The 24450-nt window shown below is 38.5% G+C and overlaps 1 protein-coding gene across 1 annotated transcript in view; it reads left to right on the forward strand.

Annotated features, from left to right (window-relative positions):
* UGT8 (UDP glycosyltransferase 8) overlaps positions 1-21480 on the forward strand; it is a 110077-nt gene extending 88597 nt beyond the window's left edge. Inside the window, exons 3-6 of the mRNA XM_065877548.1 lie at positions 9665-9807; positions 11474-11550; positions 14104-14323; positions 18844-21480. Coding sequence (XP_065733620.1) covers positions 9665-9807; positions 11474-11550; positions 14104-14323; positions 18844-19207 — 804 coding nt within the window. The 3' untranslated portion in view covers positions 19208-21480. The remainder of the gene's footprint in view (positions 1-9664; positions 9808-11473; positions 11551-14103; positions 14324-18843) is intronic.
* The last annotated feature ends 2970 nt before the right edge of the window (positions 21481-24450 follow it).

The following is a 24450-nucleotide window of genomic DNA, read 5'->3' on the forward strand; positions in this document are numbered from 1 at the left end:
GGCCAAGTGCTAGTTTTGCTAGTCAGGAAGTCATTGTCTTTTCTGCCTGAATAGCACTGAATTCAGTGAGTTAGACTCCAGAGAAAAGCTCAGCTTCTCTCAGCTTGAAGGGCATCTGGAGAGCCCAGCAGGGGACTCCACGGAATTAAAGCCATCAGATTAAGTAGGACTCTTCCTGGAATCAGAGTAACTGATGGTCATTTCGTGGTTTTGATTTGCTTTGGGGTCCTCCCTGAAGGAACTGGATTGAGTATAGGGCCCACTCAACCCTTTGTGGGGTTCCCTGGGCTACAACTGCAGGTGGGTGCCATGGGTCCTCTGCACTCCTACTTACTGAGCTAGGGGACCACGTTCTAACTAGTGCTCTGAGCAGAAATGTAACTAATTTATTCTGTTAGGTATTCTAGACGCAGAATCTCTTTTTCTCACTTCTCCTTAAAGAGTCCACTGTGTCGCCGGTTGTCCATAACACTCATGTGTTTCCTCTTAGTGTATTTGAGAGCTCTAAAAAACTGTATCTGCAGCCCAATTTTCCCTCCCAAGTTTTCTGGTTCCCACTGCTTTCTAAGTAGTTCCACTTGGATATTACACAGAAATCTCAATTCATTACGTTCAAATATAAACTCTTCTTCTTCCCCCCTCCTCAGACCTTCTTCTCCTTATAGGGTTCTTCTCTTGGTTAATTACAGAATTATTCCAAGCCAGAAACCTGAAAATCATGGTAGCCCCATCCTCTCCCAACCCCTCACTGTCTTTGGTTCTAACAAACACCCACCTGCACCCACTCCTTCCTCTTCTCAGCCTTAGAGCCTCACCTTATCTCCCCCGGTCTCCTCCTGCACCCGTCTCGCTCTACTACAGCCATTTCCCTTGTCCGCCTTCACACTAGACATGAATTTTGCCTCCTTCGTCGTGTCTTTCTGGCATAATATTGTGATTATCACAAAGAAACTTTCATTTTGCTTTTCCTGGAAGGAAAGAAGGCAGATGGGTGGACTGGCTGGCAAACCTACCTTTATTTTCTCCAGGCAGGCCAAGTAGTTAAACTCGAATTTTAAAATGCCCAACGTTGTCTTCGTTAGTTCAAATTCTAGGGAAGAGACGGTGTTACTTATCTAAGAAACTGGATGAAAAAATAAAACAATGCATTTATTGTTTAAGGATGTAGATTACTACTGCCTTTCTTGATTTATGAAAAGAAATAGGCAGTGAGCACCTACCATGTCTCACAACCCAGGAAGAGAGAAAATCCTGTGCCTAAACTCACACACCACAAGGTATGTGATGTGTGTCCTCTGAGAGAGCACATCTCACAGAGAGTTAGCATCCTTTGTGAGAACTTTGATCAATAACTATGAGGTGAAGAGGATATGCCAGGCACCGAGGGGCAGGCTATATTTGAAGAAGGAAGAGTAGATGAGGGGTGGAAACCTGATGGGAGGTGGGGGTAGAAAGTTAGGTTGTGGCTACATTGTTAAGAATGTAAACTCTCTGGGGACAGGAATTTTTGGTGATAAATTTCTTTGGTATGTCTCAAGTGCTTAGAAGAATGCCAGGTATGGTACACGGCAGGTAGTCAATAGTATTTGCTGAATTAATGAATGGACTCCTCACTTGCCGAGGCACTATTTGATAAAGAAGTATTTGTTAGCCGTGGTCTTTTTTTTTTTTTTTTTTGGCGGTACGCGGGCCTCTTACTGTTGTGGCCTCTCCCGTTGCGGGGCACAGGCTCCGAACGTGCAGGCTCAGCAGCCACGGCTCACGGGCCCAGCCGCTCTGCGGCATGTGGGATCTTCCCGTACTGGGGCACGAACCCGTGTCCCCTGCATCGGCAGGCGGACTCTCAACCACTGCGCCACCAGGGAAGCCCCATTGTCTTTTTTTTTCCTGCAGGAATGTGAACGTTTAGAGTTGACAGCAGATTGTTTTGGAATGTTCCAGGATCACAGATCTGTATACTACACTCACACGTGCCAAGACAACATACGCCTACTGTTTCTGCATCTTTATCCCTCCCTTTCATACCCCTGTCCTCCTTGTCTGTTACAAATCATCATGCTCAGATCTCTCTCATCCTCCCCAAACCTCTGGATTCTTAATTTCCTTTTGTAACATAAGAAAGATTTAGCTGTCACTTTTTGCGTTTGATTTTTTTTTTTCCTGGTGAGATTTTCATCTTTTTACACCCAGTGGTTACTTTCCATAGTGCCTGGGTACCTTGCCATGATCATATCCTTGGGACATCCTGACTGTGTGCAGTTTCTTGAAGGTCTTAAGAACCTTGAAAATTTAACTGTCTTCAAAGTCAAATCGGGGTTTCAAATTTTGTTTACTTCTTTTAATTGTAACTGTAATGGCAACAATTAAAAGCCTTATGAGAAAGAAAAAAGATACTGCAGAATCTCAGTGGAAATGAATACACCCTTCTAGGTACTTAATACATCCTCCTGAAAATGTTCACTGTGTTAATGAAGGCATCTTCTGAGATTTTTTTTTTTAATAGAACCATCACCTTGACATTGATCACTCTATTGCTTCTTCAGGTTAGTTGTGGCTTAACTCCTTTGGATAATCTTAGAAATTACTTGACTGTTCTGAAAAACTGACAACTATATTTGATACTGCATATAAAACATTTTTTGTACTTTTTCTCATTTATGTATTTGTTTTAACTGGCTTTATTCTGAAGGATCAAAAAATGGCGAAGAGAGTATGTATAATTCAGAGAAAATGTCTTGGTGCAGAATAACTATTTCTTTCCTTTTCTCAGTGTGGCTATCATTTCAGTCCATCATCTGTGTGTTGCTTCTCAGCCTTCCTGCCCTGGGAAAATAACACCATAATTTTTATGTTTCAAAGCACTTTTATATATTTGATCCCATTTAATCTTCACAATGCCCCTGTGAAGTATTATCAGCATTTTTTAAGAAGAGAAAGCTGGGCCTCAGAGAAAATAGGCACTTGATGGAGATTGCACAGCAAACTGTGGAATTGGGGTTTAAACCAAATTCTTTGCCAATTAACTCAGTAAAAACAATGGTTGGTCAGTTTTCGTTTTGAATGGTAACTTTTATATTTTCAATGGTATTTTTAATTATTGTTTGTTTACTAAGTCTTGGTTAACTATCTTAGCAGTAGTCAAAGATCACGTTTGATGTCCCGTGGTGTTTTTAAAACATTTTATATCAAAAATGTTCATTATTGGGCTTCCCTGGTGGCGCAGTGGTTGGGAGTCCGCCTGCCGATGTAGGGGACGCGGGTTCGTGCCCCGGTCTGGGAGGATCCCGCATGCCGCGGGGCGGCTGGGCCCGTGAGCCATGGCCGCTGAGCCTGCGCGTCCGGAGCCTGTCCTCCGCAGCGGGAGGGGCCACAGCAGTGAGAGGCCCGCGTAACGCATAAAAAAAAAAAAAAAAAAAAAAAAAAAAAACTGTTCATTATTATCTTATCTACTAGATTTTGCAGAATGAATATTTCAGTTCTGTGCAGCCCACCTGACCAAATTGGAGCATTCTTTGTATCAGGCCCTTTAAAATGGGAAAAGAGGCCTATTGATATTGGTGTTGGGAACAAGAACAGAGGTCCCAACACCCACCCCCCTTTCTCCCATCACCATCTCTGTGTAGGATTCTCTCACAGTCCAGGCATTCTTTGCCTCAGAATGGATGGGGCTGACAAAGGACGCAGTGTTATTGGTGTCTCCACTGCACTGGCCCCCTCTCAAGGCTCTATTTTGTGGGGAGAAAGGAGTAGGTTTGGGTCGTAGGCTGTCGTCAGGACAGATCTGGTGCTAACCTCCGCAGCGCAGTCTGTCCCCAGGCTCTGAGCTGTTAAAGATTTCCTTAGGGGTCTGTCCACATCCTGACGTCCTCAGAATTAAGCCTAGACAGGATAGAGGTGGGCCTGTACCACCTTTTCATTAGATATTCTTTCATTGATTCTGAAGTGATGATCTTTTAAAAGTCTAAGTTTACATTTCTGGAATTGGGATGTGTTTTACATTTGTACAATTAAGAGGAAGTTTTGTTTTTGGATAGGAGGCTTAAGTGTATAAAAAAGGACAAAGAAGTCACCCAATGATTGTCTTCTCTAAAAGTCTCAGAATCTGCTCTCTACTCCTTCTTAGAATATATTTTCACTATCCTCCATGTCTCGACATTCACCATGTCAAAATATTACCTGAAGTTATTGGAAGTTTTAAACTCTAGGGGCGTTTGCTGCCCCAGTCTAGCTCTGGTACATCTCTTGGGTCCTGTTCCACCCCCATCTGCTGTCTCACAGGGCCAGGTTACATTACCCACTCATCCTGAACCGCGCTCCAGGGAGGGAAGTGGGGAGAGGGAAGATGATATACCTTGCATTGCCTTATTCTTCCAACAACCAAGTCAAGGCATTTGGTGTATAATTACTGTAGGGAAAGGAATCTGGCCATACCAGGAAACGCATCATGTGGACCAGGTCACAATTGTTAAAAAAAAAAAAAAAAAAGCAAATATGTTAAATATATGGTATTTGCTTATGATAAATATGTTTTCCATATTTCCTTATTATGCTAATTTTTTCCACAAAGGGCATAAGACGCCTTCCCTATTTAACTCTACAAGAAGATAAAATGATTATTCTTATTGCAACGTCTTTTCAAAAGCTGTGTATATAAAATTATAGCAAAGTGTAGGTAAGTATCTAAATTGGTTACTTTAATTGCATAGAAATGGAAATAGTCATGGTAATAAAGTGAGAGAAGCACCTATGACTATTGCTGCTTTCCCGCTCAGTATTTGTTCTATTCCTGTGACGATTTTGCTTTTACTTACATTGTGGAAATGACAGAGTTTTTCCCCTGGAGAATGAGCAGGAAAAACCGTAGAGACAGGCTCTGGGTTTGGGCCTGTGATGATGGCTGAGAACCTGGGAAACTCAGCAGAGCCCGGACATCCATGCTCTGTTCCTGCCCTGCCATCTAGTGGAGCAGCGAGCATGCAGTGCTGGCCAATTAAGTATAAAGGACTGAATGCAATTACTAAGCTCGTGTGGTACCTGATGTGAGGTGTGTATTCTGTACATATATGCACACATATCCATAACATACATAAGAAAAAGTGGTACTGCTAACAAATGGCAGTTGATGTATTTTAAAAAACAAAGTCCTTAAATGAAAAGTGTTGAGAAATCTATCACTGCAAATATTAAAATGTATTATAAAAGAGCAGTAAGTAAAACTCTTTGACACGGACACAGGAATGGATGGATAGATCAGTGGAAGAGAATAGAATTTAGAAATTGACTGAGAGGGTGGCATTTCAAATAAATGAGCACAAGATGAAATAATACTCTGTAGTGTTGAGAAGGCTGGCTGTTTGGTTAAAAATAAAGATGGATCCCAGTTTCATTCTTTACTCCAAAAAAAGTCTGGTGAGGAAAGGTTAAAACTTAAAGAAATGAAACTATGTAAAATTACTAAAAAAAAGGTAGAGCTATTTAAAAGATAATCTTAAAGTGGGAAAAGTTTGCTAAATAATTGGAAAATAAACCCAGAGTTCACTTAGGAAAAGGCATTTTATCCTTCTAGCAAAACAAAATAGTTGACAGAAAATTATAAAACAGTAATACTTAAAGGGAAATACTACAGTCAATTCTTAAGTTAAAATCAATTAAGTAATAGTATATTGACAGCATCTAATAGAGTACTATACAGACTACCGAGAGAACAAGAGATGAAAACAATTTGAATTTACGTTTCTCTGATTATCCATCTGAGGCTAAGCATCTTTCCATGTTTTATGCCGTATGCTCTCCTTCCGTGAAAGAGGTGTTTTCTCATGTTGTTTGTGGGTTTTTTTCCCCTCATTATTTTGTTTTAGATATTAATTCTTTGTTTTGTGTGTTACAAATACTACTGCATCTATTTATTATTCTTTTACTTTGTAAAATGTCTTTCATACTCTAGAAGATTTTTGTGGTTCTACAGTCAGATCTGTCAGTCTTTTCTTTATGACTTCTGGAGTCTGTGACTGGCCCAGGAAGACCTTCCCCACCCAAGTACACGAACATTATCTTTGGGGGTTTTCTTCAAGTACTTCATATATTTTAATTCAATTTAACTTTTTAATCCTTCTGTAATTTGTGTTAGTGGAGAGATCTAACTCACTATTTTTTCTGAATCAGTAGCTGGAGGCCTCCTTTCTCCGCTGATGAAAATACTGACTTCCTATCTTCCTTCTCCTAATAATGAAGACATGCATTGTGATGGTTCTAGATTCTAGAGTACATTTTAATATCTTGAAGGGTAAACTCTGTTCTTTTTCAAAAATTTCTTGGCCTCTCTTGTACATTTTCTTTTCTAAATGAATCTTAGGCTCAGCTTTTCAAGTTCCATAACAATCCTTTTGGAATGTAGGCTGAGGATGCATTGAACTTAATTTTATAAAAAATCAGCATCTTCATAACTTTGATGTTTCCTTCCCAGCCCATGTTACATCTCTCCATTTGAATAGATTTTCTTTTTTGTCCTTCGGTAAAATTTTCTTGTTTCCTTTATGTGCATCCTTAGGTTTACTCTAGTCTTAAATATGTATTATTTTTGTTGATACTGTGAGGGTTGTTTTTTTCAGTCCAATTTTTTAAGTTGGTATTTGCCCCAGGACAGGGGGTTTCTAAAGTACCTATATTTTTAACAGTGGTAAGTTTCTGGAATTGGGATTTTTTTTTAAACATTAATTACATTTATTATGAAGGGGGCGGTTTAGTGAAGAGTTGTAATTAAATCAGTTTATATTTTATAACGGATGGGGTCTTAAATTCCAGAAAATACGGTACGTATATATAGAGTTGAGATGCCACCTGGCCTTCCAGCCCTTTGGAGACCTAAGCACACTTTTTGTGAAGTTCTGGTTCCAAAGTCTTCACTATAAGTTGAGCAAATTCTAGATCCCTTCGGCCTCTGGCTCCATGCTACCAGAAGGTCACTGTATCAGCCAAACCCCAAACCCAGCCCCTTCTATGTTCTCATAAAACATGAGTCACACCAGACATTTTCTGAGTTGAGGCTGCAGATTGGCGATCACAGATCACGGGGAAGGGTTACATCCCCAAGCGGCCCAGTGGCCCCTGCCCCTCACTCTCTCTACTCCGACCTCTCACTCCCCTGTTCCATCTCCAGCTCAGGACGTAGCAGTGGGGATATCACCTCGGGGCCTCACTCTCCCCTCTAAGCCAAGTGCAGTGTTATCGTCTAAAAATGCTGAGTACTTTCCCTGGAGGGAACCATAATGAATCAAATTTTCTCTATTCCCTTCCATACAAATAAAGATTATATACTTGAATATATTCTTGTTACGGCTGATGACTATGGTAGGAAAAAAGCTGGAAAAATTGGTTTATGGATTTCATTTTATATCATGCAAAACAAAGAACAAACATGTATACAGAGTCAGTTGAAACTCAAAGACCTTTTAAGTCCTCGGGAAACAAAATTTAAATGTTATTCCCATAACGCTTAGTATTTCTGAACGTAAACATTTTGTAAATGGCATCGACCCTGAAATTTTTGTCTTTAGAGAATTGGATAGTAGGTGATAAATTATTTGAAGACAAACCATAGGGAGAAAACACCATATGAATTCAGATTATTCTACTGTGTGCAGCATTTGTATTTGTTCTAAGTATATCTGGCTTAAGACTATATATAAATTGAAAATTCTAAATTGTTTTGTTTCTTACTTTGAATCTACAAGTTACGCTGTTATATTTTCAGCACGTGATAGTCTTGGTAAATGTGGTAGAATATAAGTTAAAAGCTTTAATCCACAGTTGATATATTCTCGATTTCTTCTATATGTTCATAAACAAATAGAGTTTCCTGGAAAATGAGGTGTTTTGATAAGGTTTTCTTCCCTCCCAAATAATTATAGCCTATTTTACTCACTCAGTAGCTGGAAGGATGTACCTCCTTTCCATCATCACTCTTGGTCATATAATGACACTATTCACTAATTCATTTGAGGCATAAAATGTGGTCCCCTCTTCCCTGCTAAGAATATAAGTGTGATAGAGCCAGTTAACACAGATCTCATTAAGTGAGAAAAGGAAAAGAAAGGGGAAAGAAAGCAAAGAAAATAAAGACATAAAGAGGGCTAACATTCCATATAAATACTTAGTATTGAGCTATGTGGTGATGCTATTGCGATGATACTACTTACTGTACTTTTTTTTTTTTTTTTTTTTTTTTTGCGGTACGCGGGCCTCTCACTGCTGTGGCCTCTCCCATTGCGGAGCACAGGCTCCGGACGTGCAGGCTCAGCGGCCATGGCTCACGGGCCTAGCCGCTCTGTGGCGTGTGGGATCTTCCCGGACCGGGGCACGAACCCGTGTCCCCTGCATCGGCAGGCGGACTCTCAACCACTGCGCCACCAGGGAAGCCCCCTTACTGTACTTCTTACCTCCCAGCTGCAAATCAGGTTATGCCAGAAAGTGGTGTGAAATGCAAAGAGCACGGGCGACACAGTCATCTTGGTAACTTCTTCATCCTGAACAAGAGACCTACCGGGTCTGCGAGATATAACAGTGACAGCTCACTCACTCTGCACATTATGAATACACAGTGCGTTTGTCCCGTTTCCATGACTATATTATGGCATAGGTGTTGCCAGTAGACAGCATGTTTGTTTTCCTTACAGCAGAATTATGTATTCTTCAAAGTGCTGTGGCTTTATTCATTTTTATATGGCAAACTGAAGCTCAGCGTCTTTGACAAAGACTTATTCAAAGGGATAACTTACCATAAAAAAAAGCTGGTGCCTACGGAATAAAATAAAGCAAGGGTGGTATCCCTTAAAACGAACTTCTTTCAACTTCAGTTAAGTCAATAATACCGGTAGAAATGTGTTAATGTGTCTTCCTCTGAAATGAGTATTCCTGAAATTTGACAGTTGTCCCTATTTAACATCAGATATGCCATGGCCCCTTATCTGTTAGCTGTAGATGGACATGTTTGAGAATTTAGCATTTTCCCACAAAATGAGAGAAAGCTTCTGCTCAGAGATTTCCAGAACCCCTGGATGCCTCACTATACAGTATGCATGATTTCTATTCTGTGTGAGTTGAAGAAATAATTAGAGAAATAGTAAAACTTGTTAGGCCTATGGATGTTTGGAATTATTAGCTAATTACTTCTCTTTCTCAGTCATTAATACAGTATGCTCTTCAGAAATGAAAATTATCAAACTTAGACCAAGATAAAATCAGCCCACTCCTAAAATAAAAGTCTCCCTGGGTGGGTGAGGGGAGGTGGTAGTTAATGTCTTTGTCATATGTCTAATCTTTCACTTATGTCCTCATACAAATTTATCTCTGACCGTATTTTAAACATGAGTTTCAATTTTTTGTTTTTTACTTCTGTCTGAGCTCTTAGGTCATTAATTACTGATTTTTTGTTGTTGTTTTTTGATCTTAACCAAATTAACTACCTGCCCTCCTTATTTTAGTTAGCATTATTCAGTGAACTATTTTTTTAAAAAAGCAGTTATCTAAAGGAAAATATTATATTATCTTCACTGTTTAATTGTTTAAGAAAATTATCTGAAGGCTTTTTAAAAACTGGGCTGTGATGACACTGATTATGAGCTGTGTTACTCCTTCATAAAGTTAACTGCCACATTTTGATTTGCAGGATCTCCAAAGGTGGGTAAATGGTGCTAATCAACATGGCTTTGTCCTGGTATCTTTCGGAGCTGGTGTCAAGTATCTGTCAGAAGACATTGCTAACAAACTGGCAGGAGCTCTGGGGAGATTGCCCCAAAAAGTGATTTGGAGGTAAGGTAATAATATAGGTTGTTTGTTCACTCTTGATTTTCCATATCCTCTTACTTAGCCCTCAGGTCTGAGTAAAGCACAGCCCATTGATTCCCTGGCAATATTAGCAGGATGCCTTTGACTTTTCATTTTGTTTCTTAGTGTATCGAAATCTAGGGATTAACTTATATAATACTCTGTGATGGTTAAAAAGACATCTAGCCCATAGCATAAAAAGAAGATCTGATGCACAATGATGTATTCTTGTGATGGGTGCATTTTTATGTTACCCTCATTTACCCTTCTATTATTTATTATCACTTAAAAATGTGTAATTGCATACATTTCTGTATACTCCTTCAAGTCAGTGTTGGAATGAGGAAAAAATGATGGATGAATGATTAAATAGGTAAAATGTTTCATGGAACCTTTTGGGCTCCCACTTTGTCTATAAATACTTCCGATTTCCTTTATCCAAGAGATCAGGCCTTTAAAAATACAGTAACTTGGGCTTCCCTGGTGGCGCAGTGATTGAGAGTCCGCCTGCCGATGCAGGGGACACGGGTTCGTGCCCCGGTCCGGGAAGATCCCACATGCCGCAGAGCAGCTGGGCCCGTGAGCCATGGCCGCTGAGCCTGCGTGTCCGGAGCCTGTGCTCCGCAACGGGAGAGGCCACAACAGTGAGAGGCCCGCGTACCGCAAAGAAAAAAAAAATACAGTAACTTGCCAATTAATGCTAGTCAAAACAGACCCCACTTCTTCTTGGAGGCACGGCCAACATGTGTCTGTCTCTGGAGTTTCTAACACAGTGTCTAAACTTGGATCTGGACACTTATTTAGTGTGTATTTACTTAGTACCTGTCCCCACCATTGGGCTCTAGGGATACAGCAGTGATCAAGGTCAGCCCCAGTGTCAAGCCATTACAAGTAGGCTCTGAGTGATAGGGGTTTTTCCTTTGTAACAAATGTGGGAGGATTAGCTCCTCCTTATCCTGGCTAAGCTATGAAATGGATACGTATTTTATTCCAATGGTTTAAGACTTCTCCCTTTGGATTCCAGTCCTATTGGATTTCTTCTATTAGGCTTAACCCAGAAAGTGCCCCTTCTACTTTATTTGGAACAGTTTTGTATCTGCTTATTTCAAACTCTTGCCATTCTCTCAGTTGATAAGCACTGTATGGTTTATCTTTCAAAGGTCAAGGCAGGAAACAGCCTAATTATGTCCTTTGCCCCACAGAACTGTCTCTGGGGCCCAGCTAGGGAAGAGTACTTCCTGCTTTCTTCCAGTTCTCGAGCCTTCCCTCAGTTTCTGGGTGTCCAGATGGGAGCTATTGACTGCCCAGTGGTGGCCCTTGCTGGTCGTTCCTGTTTCACCTTCTAGCTGGTAGAAAATGACTTTCTAGCATAGGGTCATTTGGTTGCTATTTCCCCCATCTCTGTGGATAGGGGAGGAGAGCTGAAGGAAAATAGATCTCAGTATAATCAGAGTGTTTCTTATTTATCCCTCAATGAAAATGTGAAAAAGAAACGGAAATTTTTGTTGTTACTAAAACATTTCTTCCCTCTTAAGAATGTCAACGAAAGATCATGTAACATTTATTTTAAATCCAAAAATTTAACCAGAGAGTTCATACGAGGAGTAAAGTGTGATTTTTTGGAAGATTCATAGTCTGGTGTAAATTTCAGGTTTTCTGGAACCAAACCAAAGAATCTGGGAAACAACACCAAGCTCATAGAATGGTTACCACAAAATGACCTGCTTGGTAAGTCAGTGACATGTGGGTGCTTACTTGGCTTTTAGATTTTAATTGTGTAAATGTGAGATTTACACTCGAGTGGCTTATACAATACATGTATGGTGTATGATAGAATCATTATGTTATCTAGTGCGTTAAGTCCTAGATTTCAGACCAACAAGGCAAACCTTTAGTTATTGGCAAATAATTTTAAAGTATAATCATTTAGGCCTATAAATTAAAATTTTTAGACCAGTCACAAATTTTAATTTTCTGAAAAATATACTTAATACTATATAAGCTAGTGGTGAATAAAGTTATACCTAGTTATGTCGATCAGCTAAAAGTAGTAAAATTAAAACAGTGAAAACTTAGATTTATGTTATAGTTTTACTACAGATGTATCCAAGAACCCAGAGAAATTTGAAATTATTCATTTGTTTGAAAACACAGAGAAGCAGAAAGCCAAAATAACAGTCAACTTATTTTAACTTTACTTGGATTATCTGCCTAGATTTTACCCTAAGTCACTGGGCACTTTTGAACACTTTATTTCTTTTGATTTATTTATTTCTTGGGGTTCTGATCCTCAACTCAAAATTAAAATACCAATTATATGCATATCTTTTAAGATATCTGAATCTGAATCTAATTCTGTTTAATAAGCACAGATAGTAAAATGTAAATTGTTTTATTCATTAAATCTCTAGGAAAATATAAGGCCATATTATTCTTTAAGATATTACTTATTAAGGAAATTATAAAAATGTTACTGATTTTGGCAATATCGACCATCATTTGTTCAATAATACTAATCTAACAGATTATGTAAAAGTAGCTTTAAGTTATATTCTTAAAAATAGAGTTTTAAAGAATATCTTTTAGAAGCTAAATTGACCCCCTAAAAACCTGCAAATTGAATTTTGTAACTAAAAAACAGTAAGTATATATATAAATAATTCCTTTTGTTTAGTTTATTGTAAATGTTATTCTATAAATGGTAAAACTGAGAAGAAAATAACAAGACAGTTTACCTTTTTTGATGTTTGTATTTTTTTTCTTTTTCTTTTTTATGTCTTTACTATTATGACTTCAGATTCCATAGAAGGTAGGAAGGAAGCAGTAAATTTAAATAAGATATCTCGACCATCAGCCATCTCAGTTCAGCAGGGGCACTGCTGTCTGGGAGCATCTAAACTGGTCTTATGGGTTTTTTTCTGCGAGGCTCTACAGCGAGGTGTAGCTACACCCAGAGGCCCTCCTCAAGTTCACATCTCTTCTGGGTTCCTCAGAATCTCAGCTGTCTGTGTTTTCTGAGATTAGCATCCTTTTTAACTCTAGCCATGACCTTTGTGGGTCCTCTGTTGGTTTCTAACTATGCTCAGAAGATTCCTCCAGGATGAAAAGCAGGAACCAAATCAGTGTCTCTCCCCTCCCCTCCTCTCATGACACTCCCCCCTGCTCTCGATACACCAGCTCTGCATTATTTTTCACTGCTGGGCTTGGTGATAATAAAGTTTTGTTCAAAGAAAAAGGGTTGGTTCTACTACTGAAAAGAAAGTTTGAAATCCACTGCGAGGGTAGATCCCTTAGTTGGGCTGAGTTGAGAAGCCGTTTGTGGGTCAGAGCAAGAGACACTGAGTGACCAGCCTGCTAGATGTTGAGGTGGGAGAGTCCTGGAGCCCCATTGAGACCCAGGTTCACACACAGAGTTCGTTTTTTTACTTGATGTATGTTTATCTTAAATGTTTGTGTTTTTGCAAGCTATGATTCCTTTCTGGCCATAGAGCACCTATCCTGAGTGCAGTGTTTCTTTGTCTTACACTTTTTATGCAAAACTTCCTGCTCAGAAGGAGATCTGGATTTTTAAATACCTCATTAATTTTGATGAATTATCTCTTTTATCTCCATGACAGCTAGATGTTACGTGATGTCCCATCTCTTACAACTAACTTTTGTAACTGTCTGTCCCTACATGTTTTTATACCTAAAATGTAAAATCAGACCCTAAGATTGTGTAGCACAGGTGCTGATATGACTTGAATGTTGTAAATGCTAAGTACCGTACAATGTTCCTCTTCGGGTAAGCACAGAAACTCTTCATGGACATCTGGAATCCAGCCCCACATTTTTACATATGTTTTTTTTGCAAAGTGTGTTTGACTTTAATATAGATAAATGCTTGAGTAGCCAGAAAGTGAGTGTCTGTGTTTAGTAGAATGTGATTGCCCCCTGGTACTTTCTGTCATTTTTTGCTTTCATTGATATCCTGTTAATTATTGGCCATTTGAATGCAGTTGATAATTTGTGTTTTGGGAGAAGATATCATGATATAATTCTTAAAGTTATAAATGTTAGCTTAAAAATGGCTTTTAACTGATATATGTAAATCAGATAATTATGTATATAATAAGCATTGTAATTGGTATAGAGCAGTAATCTGTGAAACTGTGCCTTTAAAAATCCTATATCTGAAATGCATGTTTATTTTAATATCAGCTTTTAAGAAATTTCTGGAAAATCTCTTCCTAGAACAATACACAATATTCTAAGTTGTTTTCTTTTTTAATCCTTCTTTAGGGCATTCAAATATTAAAGCCTTCCTGAGCCATGGTGGTTTGAATAGTATTTTTGAAACTATGTATCATGGTGTTCCTGTAGTGGGAATCCCACTCTTTGGAGACCATTATGATACTATGACCCGGGTACAGGCAAAAGGTATGGGGATACTGCTAGAATGGAAGACAGTTACTGAAGGAGAACTGTATGAAGCACTAGTGAAAGTTATCAATAATCCCAGGTAAGGTTTCAATTAATATTAAAGCAGATGAAATATATATACCACAGCACATTGTCAATAGCTGATTATTGCCAGTAGGTTGTCAATAAACTAATTATAGAAATATCCTTTAGATTCCTGTGTATAATGCCTTGTGCATGTTTCTGTCATTTGAAAAATAGAAATAGCAATCATTTGGCCAGCCTTGTATGACCTTGAATAATATTCTGCCAAGGTTTGACAAACTAAGGAAAAACTACCATGGGAACCATTGGGTCCCTACTGTGTGTCCATTTTTGTGTCCTTTATCTCATTTTGATGCTCATAAAACTATATATCACCGTTCTCCTTATTCATATTATAGAGATGAGGCACTTGAAACTCAGAGAGCTTATGTAATTTGCCCATAGTTACAAAGCTATTAGAGTAGGAATTTGAACCAGGACTGTCTGATTCCAAAGCTGGTGCTCTTGATACTGCCTGGTGCTGGGTTTCCCTAGTGCGGGGCGTCAATGAAATGCCGAGATTTTTTTACTCAGGTGAATGACTAGTCAGAATCTTTATTTTATTTTTTTTCTTAAATTCTTGATGTGTCTTGAGTTAACCCAGTTCACAACTGAGCGTGAAAGAGTAGAGAGTTGCCCTGTGTAGTTTTAAAACAAAGCAACAATATTTCCCATTTTTACGTGACATTTAATTGATCTTGCCTTTCAAATGGCATTAATGTCTGAAGAGTGTGAGCTTCTTCTGTTTATACCCAGGGTAGATGGCATAACAGTAGACTGAGAAACGCTGCCATATTCTAAGAAACAACCAACAATAAGAACAATTCTTTCATATAAAGCGATGTAGCTTTTAGGTAAAAGGCCGGGTTCAAGTGCACTGCAGTTCGTTATGCTGTCTTATGTGGGCTTGGAGGTGGCCTTCATGTGCTGACCCCTTAGAGGATCCAATGTCTTGGTCACAGCTCTTGGCACTTGGATCAGTATGTTTGCTGATCTGAGGTACCTGACTGTGAGATCCCTTCATCTGTGTTCTGTAGCCTTTCTTTTAAAAGTCTAGTGTTTTTCAAAATGTGATGTTCTTATGGAAGATGATATGTATCATACAGGCTTTTAAAGGAAGATTTGTACAATGCAGCCCTCAAGTAGAGTTTGTAGAGAGATAGTGGCAGAGCTGCCGAGATTGGGTCGGTTATGCAGAAAAAGCAGAAGTCTGGATCATCCACACAAAATCAGCCTGGCTGTGTTCTGTGAGGTGTAAAAGGGGCCAAATCAGAGACCAGGCTATAGTCTTAGGTCACACTGCGATTAAATCCCAGCTATGCCATCTTCAAGTATACATATGTGCTTGATTTCAAACTAGGTTTTATTTTGTTTAGTGAATAAATTTATATGCTTCCACAAAGTATCCATATAAGATAAATAATTAGTTATTTGCATATAACCCTTGAAAAGTTTAAATATTTAACTAAAGCCTTTTGCACTTTCAGGGTAGGAAGATGTCTTTATTCATTGTAAAAATGACAATGATTCAGGTAGTATGTTCTTTGCTAAAAGTAATTATATGTAAACTTAAGGCATTTATCTTTTTTGTTTCAAATACATGATAATGTTCCATATTTAACATGCCATAATTATTGAAAAGGCTGATTTGATTCACTGATATTGTGTCCAAGATATTCTAGTTTAAACCAATAGTGCTAAAGAAGTATCACTTATTTCTTTTTTACTCAACTTGAACCATGTCTTCCTTCTTCCCATACTAGTTGTTTGGGTTTATTTACTGAAAGCTATTGCTTTTGTTCTTTGGAAGGAATTCTTTTGAATCTGGAGATTTTATTAAAGCAAGTTGTAGAGAAAGATGGGTAGTTAATCCTTATGAACTTAACACATATCCAGCCCTTGGTTATTACTTTTTTTTTTTTTGCGGTACACGGGCCTCTCACTGCTGTGGCCTCTCCCGTTGCAGAGCATAGGCTCCGGACGCGCAGGCTCAGCGGCCATGGCTCACGGGCCCAGCCGCTCCGTGGCATGTGGGATCTTCCCAGACCGGGGCACGAACCCACGTCCCCTGCATCAGCAGGCGGACTCTCAACCACTGCGCCACCAGGGAAGCCCAGTTATTACTTTTGATAGGAGACACTTCCCCCCTTTTGTAAAATAAAATGTGCAAGTCACATGAGCCCCTTACAAGGTAATTTGTTTTATTAAAAGTAATTTTATCCAAGACATTCATAAGGAGAGTTTAGAAGTGGCCTTAAGTGACCATTTTAATCACACTGTTCTTTTTTTTTCCCCCACAAACTTTATATACCTACTGGTAGAAATTTTGGGTTGTCAAGCAAACTATGCTGAAAGGACAGTGTCACTTGCTACCTCTGAAAGGGGGAAGCTTGGAAAATTGGGCCAGGCAGTGACTTTATGAGTCTGCTCTTGGGGAGAAGTAAAGGTCTGAGCGATGAGGCCCTACTCCATACTCACGTAAGCTAGGGCAGGTAAGGACTGGTTCTGGACCAGTGAGCCTATTGGAATTTCATAGGTGGCAATGAAGCCAGAGTCCCTGCAGAAGGATCTTTGTCACATGCAGTCTGTTTAATCATCTCTAGAGAATGGGCCATAGTCTCATGACATTAAGGTACCTGAGGACCAAGATGTTTTTAATCCTCCTTCTTCTATGTTAAAATAGAAGGTTGAATTTCATTTTCTAAGATACCATGTTTCACTTCCGTATTTTAAAGATGCCCTTTTATCCTGTAAGAATTTTCTCACAAAACAGAGTAATCAAATGTTTCTAATTTACCTTTTGCCATTGATTAGAAATAATGATAGATTACAAAGCAAGGCCTCTTAATAGTACAAGGAATATTACAGGGATGGCCTCTTAATATTTGGGTGAGGTTTTACACTTTTAAACCAACTGGGTTTATTATATAACAGTAATTTTGTTGTAAGGCTAGGATGACACAGAAAATGGGCTTTTTCTTTTAAAAAATTTACTTATATAAGTATTCAAAATACAAGAAAACAATTAAAAATAACAATAGGTAACAACAGTTTACAGTTTTTTTCTATAGTTTTTTCACAAACTTTTCAACACATGGTAGACAGTATGGCTTAGGAGAAAGATCATGGACCCTGGGAGGCAGGAAATTATGGCCATGAGGGCAGTCTTTTGTGGTTTTTTTTGTTTTTTTAGCGGTACGCGGGCCTCTCACTGCTGTGGCCTCTCCTGTTGCAGAGCACAGGCTCCGGACGCACAGGCTCAGTGGCCATGGCTCACGGGCCCAGCCGCTCCGCAGCATGTGGGATCTTCCCAGACCGGGGCACGAACCCGTGTCCCCTGCATCGGCAGGCGGACTCTCAACCACTGCGCCACCAGGAAAGCCCGAGGGCAGTCTTTTGGATGATCTTCCCACCATCAGTCTCTTCCTTTCTTTAATCCTCTCCCCAAAGCTCTGGTTTAAAGCCAGTCTCTCTGATTTAATGGTCTTTGATTCTAAGAACAGGGCTGCATATCTTGTCATTCTGAACACACGGGAAGGAGACTCACGTTCCAGTCTAATTTCCAGCCAAACACCCCTGTGCTACATACTCTTTCCAAATAAGTTTGTTCTGGGCATACTCTTGCCCTCCCACCTTTATTACTTAGTTCACACTCTTCTCTTGGCCTGGCAAGTTTTCACATGTCCAAACTTTTGTTCCTGTATAAGGCACAGCTCGAGGGCCACACCCTCCATGATGTGTTTTGTAATCCTTCCAGGTGGAAATTATTTCTTACATTTGAACAATGCAAACTCTAATCAGAGATCCATGCTCAAAGGGGCTTTGTGCCAAAGATTGGCATAGAAATGTACAGTTAGATATTTTTGATCCTCTTTAGCTGATTTTTATCAATCATTTAAGAGTGTTGTCTTTATACGTATGTATATACATATATATATGTATCTCTACTGCATATAATGTCACTCACATATGGCTTCATAGTGTTTGTCAACTCCTTTTCATCTGTTTACTAAATATAATAATCTCACTCTGTCAGCTAGTGCTGTTTTAAATCAGAACAAAATTAAATGTCACTGCTAAAAGGAAAAGGTGTTGGGACAAAATTCTGCATTTTTTTCCACCGTCCCTCTGTTTTAGAATCTAATAAATTCACTCCTCTTCCTGGTTGAGACTCATTGATTAATAGTATTTAAAAGCATATGAAGAGAAGGATTATGTGTATATAAGAGGCATGGTCTAGTGTAGAAGGAGCGTAGGATTTGGAGTCAGAAAAACTTGAATTTGAATCTCAAATTTGTAATCATGGTCAGGTCACTTGGTCTCTCTGATTTTCATTTTCCTTATCTGTGTAAAATTTATTTTACTGTGTTAGTATAAGGTAATGTGTTGAAAGCACTTATCACAGTGCCTGGCACATACTAGGTACTTAATACAGGATAGCTATTTTTATTATTTTCCCCATTTTTAACTTTAGGGAGTTACGATCCTGAGCCTTGTAGCTACATGATCATTCTGTGTCTTACCTCCACCTCATAGCTACCGTCAGAGGGCTCAGAAGCTTTCAGAAATCCACAAGGATCAACCTGGGCACCCTGTCAATCGGACTGTCTATTGGATCGATTACATTCTGCGTCACAATGGAGCCCATCACCTACGTGCCGCTGTCCATCAAATCTCTTTCTGTCAGTATTTTTTACTGGATGTTGCCTTTGTGCTTTTGCTTGGTGCTGCCTTGTTTTACTTCCTCTTGTCCTGGGTCACAAAATTTATCTACAGTAAAATCAAAAGTTTGTGGTCTAGAAATAAGCATAGCACAGTTAATGGACATTACCATAATGGAATCCCCAATGGCAAGTATAAAAGAAATGGCCACATTAAACATGAAAAGAAGGTGAAATGAGCCAACAGCCCACCTGATAGTAACAAATCTGTTCAGTCATTGAATTTTTATTGCTATAATTTAGTCTAACAACTACTAAAAGGAAAACATCAGTAAACAATTCTAACACTCCCTTATCTGATCTTACTAATGAAATTCTGTGGAATTAAGATGGCTGTAAAAAGCACAGACCTAAAATGCAAAAATGTATTTTATGTGAATACTGATGCAGAGAGTTTTGGCACTGAACCTTTTAGAAGCCTTAATTATTTAAATCAATTAAGTGACCGTGTCAGACTTTAGTTTTAAGTCTTGATATATGTGTGTCCCAGATAAGGAATGGTTTCTTTTCCCTTAAAAAGATTTGTTTGTGTATGTATGTGTGTGTGTATGTGTGTGTCTGTTTCCTAATTAAGATTATTTCAGCCAGCTGCTTGTTACATTTGTTGACGGTACAACACATTCAAGAATGAAATAGAAAGACGGTTAGGATCCAAACGTTTCTCTTCTAGAATTTCATATATGGGAGCTCAGAACACTACCATGAAAGAACACTTTTCTCTCAAAACTGAATGCAGAGGAAGAAAAGGAAAAGATAGATGACACTGGTTTTTGTACTTTTAGGGTTTTTTTGTTTATTCATTTTAGGTTTTTTGTTTTGTTTTAGTTTTACTTTTCTTACAGACTGTGGATACTTCTGGGGGAAAAAACATACAATTAAGTAAATGTATAAATTGGTTGTCACGTTTTACTTCTATTTTCTCCCTACCAATAATTTGCCTCTGGGAGAATTTTATAGTTTTTTTCTATTTCATTTTAATGAATAACAGTATGTTAAATGTATAATTAAAACAAAGCAACAAAGATCTGACTTTTGTTCAGAGTACTGAAGATTACTGCTTCTATGGCATCTTTAAACAGGGTTGTTATTTGAATGTTTTGTAACTGTTTGATGGCTTTTCTGTAATGTAATTTTTGAATGTTCAGGTGTGGTATTTCCAAAGTTTTAACTTTAAAAAAACACCTCCTTCATCCTATTTTGTTGTCTGGGCCACACAGTCTGTTACATAGGTGCCAACATTTAATTCTTTTCATTGGAACATTTGCTTTTCTCCATATTGGTACCTGCTTTGTCTGAGAGGTTTGAGATCTGGTTACCAAGTCAAACTTTACATGTTATACAGAAGTGACAGAGAAATTGTACTACTTGTTTGTGAAAATGAGTCCCCACTCCCCTCCTCACTGCCTTCACCCTCACTTCAATTGTGGCTGACATGGGACAGGAATAATATTCATTTGAGGATAGGGGTGCAAGTCACAGACATCACAAAATCAGGACCTCCCAACTGAACCGTTCACTTGCTGGCAACTACGAGTTTATTCCCTGTCATTCTGTTTACTTAGCATTTGCACTACACATGTTGAGTGTATGCTTTATTTATTTGTAGTTTGACATCTTATGTCTGACAGCTGACAGTAGAAAAATACAGCATCTACCTAATGACGTTCGCTAACATGGGAAGAGTTGTGAAAATTCTAGAATGCTTAAATCCTTATCATACACTATGACATAGAACTTCATCACACTCCCACCAGGAGCCACTCTCCTGTACTTAGAAATAATGTCACAAGTAGTTTTCTAGTGTACAATGCAGGCAAATATATTGCTGTCTGAATACTTGAAGAAATGGTATTACACATATAAGCCTATTAGTTATACCTTTTCACAATCTTATAATATTGCCGTTAAAAGGGAAAAAAGATACAGGCAATGAATGGTGGGATGGCAACAGGACTTAGAGTGTATGAATGAGTTGATTCTGCTTTTTTGGAATTGGATAAAGGTGACAGTAGGCATTCACTGGATGATTAAGCATAAATTAATCTCCACTGTGATCAAAACTTAAACAATAAACATTATTTAAAAATAGAGAAATGTTGTTGGAATAGAATTTTTATTCAGATTTTATTTCACAATATTATGTAAATCCATTATAAACATGTTTCTGAGACAGGTCTCCCAACCTTTATATGTGTATATGAGTGTGAAAACAGTGTTACATGTGAGAATTTTTTTAAATTATTATTAAACAGAGGTATTTACAAGTACATCAACATGGATCTTAAAATTGTCCCATAATTAAGAATGTTAAGTGTAGGTATTTACTGATCATTGTTGTTTTTTTTTGTTTTTTGTTTTTTTTAGTAAGCTTATTGTTAGCCAGTTTTGGTAAATAGAGTGATTTTAAATTTTCCACACTTGAGCTAGATTCTCTAATAAAGTAAAGTTTTCAAGAAGGTATTTATTCATTTATTTTTTAAAAAGAACCTCTGCAAGTATTTCTGTCGCTGGTCATCATATCAAATGCAAATGAGAATTAAGACATCAATCGTTTTTCCTCTAGAGCCATAACTTTTAATATCCCTCCACATAGACGTAGAGGCAGAATTTGAATGTCCGGTATTGAAGGGGAGTGGTGTTTAGGTTGAAGTGGTGGTTTATGATTGAAGTTGGAGAAAGCTAGAGATTCTCTCTTGAGGATGTAGACACTTTGTATTACAATCTGGGGACATTCTCAGACTCCCAAATACAACATTGATATCTTCTGACAAAGTCTCTGGTGGTGTTTATCAACTTAGGTTTGGGAGTACTGTCCTTAATGAATCACCTCTGAACCTTACCTATCCAACAACTTATTGACCACATCTCCCGCTAGATTGTGATACACAACACCCCTCTCCAACTGCTGAAATCCACCACACTAGATCCACAGAGGACTCCAATTCAGAAAATCCTATTCAGGTGATCTGCTATCTGCCCTTGCCCTCCTTCCCTTCTAGGAACCAGTAGTGGTGAGGCACTGCTGAGACAAGACGTAGCATCCTGTTTTTTTCCCACCCATTTCCTGTTTCCACCAAAACTACAAGAATATTTATGCTCGGATGACCTGTCTCAGTGTCATGCTCCCAGCTTTGCCTTGTAATTAGGCAGATTAGACATTATAATTGGACACTGTGGGGCATAAAACTTGTGATGAAATTAACACGAAAGAAGTTCAGTTTGTTGTTGTGAAACATTTTGTGGACCATTGTTATTTATAAATGGTAAGAACCTTCTTTGAAATACACAACTGTAATGAATTGAAGAGAGAATATTTATTTATAAGCAAGAACTCAGGAACTGCCATGGAGGGGTGGGGAGTGGAAGTGACTTGAAGTTCAGTGGATGCCTGTCCCATTGCAGACAGTATGCTGGATACCAGGGGAGTTTACAGATGATAAGGACAGTCTCTCCTTCAAGGAGCTTGTGATCTAGTGGGAGACATGGACACAGAAGTAACTATAATGTAAAGTGCTGGGGCCCATGGCAGATGGATGCGTAGGGTACTGTGGGAACACTTGGGAGGCAAGAATACATGTCTCTGTGTGCACCAGAGAATCCACACTCACTGCTGGCTTGTCTTGTAACACAATGTCCATGCCGTTAATTGCTTCATCAGGAACGTCCTCATGAATTCATTTTTTGAATCAGGTATTGAATTCAAGCTCTGATTGTCTGAGGGGTCATGACTTTGAAGGCTTACCCCAACATTTACTAATCTTTATCTTTTGAATTTCTTATTTGTATGATGATGGTTACCTCATGGGCTTTTCTTGAATACATATACACACACCACACACACATACACACACACACACACACGCACACATACACTGTGCTGGCCATTATACTGAATGTTTAATACACTGTGTGTGTGCGTGCATGTGTTTAAAGCATTTAGCATAATGGCCCGCACAGGATGAGCCCTCAAATCTGTGGTATTAGTCATGGGTATACTGAATAGACTAACTTCTTTCGCATCATCGTGCTTTCAGTTTTTGAAAGTTGTTTAGGAAAATGTGTTTTATTCATTTCATTCATTGATTCAACTATTTATTAAGGCTTCTATTCACCTGGTGGTATTTTAGGTGTCAGTGGTGCACTTGGCTCTCACAGTTATATCTTGTCCTCTCTCTTCATAGCTCAGCTATTCACCAGATCCCAAAATGCTGCTAAAATGGAATGACTCCACTTTGAAAAGGTTTAAAAATGAGAGAACCAGTATAAGGTGACAAAAACGACTTCAAGGGATAATACAGTGATCTGTTTTATTATTGGAAGTATAATTATTTTCATTCTTGTTTCTAAGTAATTCAGCTGGTTTATAAATACAAAATCACATTAGAGAATGCTTATTTGCAATTGGTATTATCAAAAACAATTTGAAATAGAAAACTTTTAAATCTTATATGACAAAGTTTAAGAATTATGTGAATGCTATTAAAGAGCTTCTTATCCTTCTTACTTCTGAGACAGTATAATTTTTAGCCAGCTTTTAAAGGCATATGTTTCATGCAAAAATGCTAGTGAAAGTTTTTGCAGAGAGCAAAAACATTTTTCTAACAAATTTTAGCTAGTGGTGTCTTAGAAATCTATACAATTAAGACATATGTCAAAATGACATATTGTCATTTTTCTACAAATTCTGCAAGATGTTACAAGTTCCTAATCACTTGGGTATTTGGGTTTCTGACTTGGGGCCAGGGTGGGGAATGGCATGAATGGTCTTATTTTTCAAGATATGGAAACCAAAAGGCACACTATAATTATGTAATTTGCACTCTTTACTTTTGGGTAAACAAGACATAATTTAAGAAAGAATTAATTCGTATAACCCACAAGATTACTGATAATATGCCTAGTTAGTGTGATAAAACCAGCAGGTTTTTTCCAGCAAGCAAAATATTGATATAATCCAAGGTCACGTTGAAAAATCAAAACTACATGTAAAATTATACTATGTTATTCAAATAAAACAATTATAGTGTAAATCTACTCAAAGAAGTCTAACACCAACATTAAATATCTCAGGTATTACAAAGCATTTTCATTTATTAAATAATAAAACCTGAAGTCCTCACTGAATTTTTTTTTTTTTTTTTTTTTTTTTTTTTTACGGTACGCGGGCCTCTCACTGCTGTGGCCTCTCTCATTGTGGAGCACAGGCTCTGGACGCACAGGCTCAGCGGCCATGGCTCACGGGCCCAGCCGCTCCACAACATGTGGGATCTTCCCGGACTGGGGCACGAACCCGTGTCCCCTGCATCAGCAGGTGGACTCTCAACCACTGCACCACCAGGGAAGCCCCCTCACTGAATTTTATACAACTGAAAATATTTCATTGCTGTGTTAGTTTCTATCTACAGTTAGTTTTGACTCTTTC

The sequence above is a fragment of the Phocoena phocoena genome, chromosome 5, assembly GCF_963924675.1.
Source record: "Phocoena phocoena chromosome 5, mPhoPho1.1, whole genome shotgun sequence".
Taxonomy (NCBI): domain Eukaryota; kingdom Metazoa; phylum Chordata; class Mammalia; order Artiodactyla; family Phocoenidae; genus Phocoena; species Phocoena phocoena.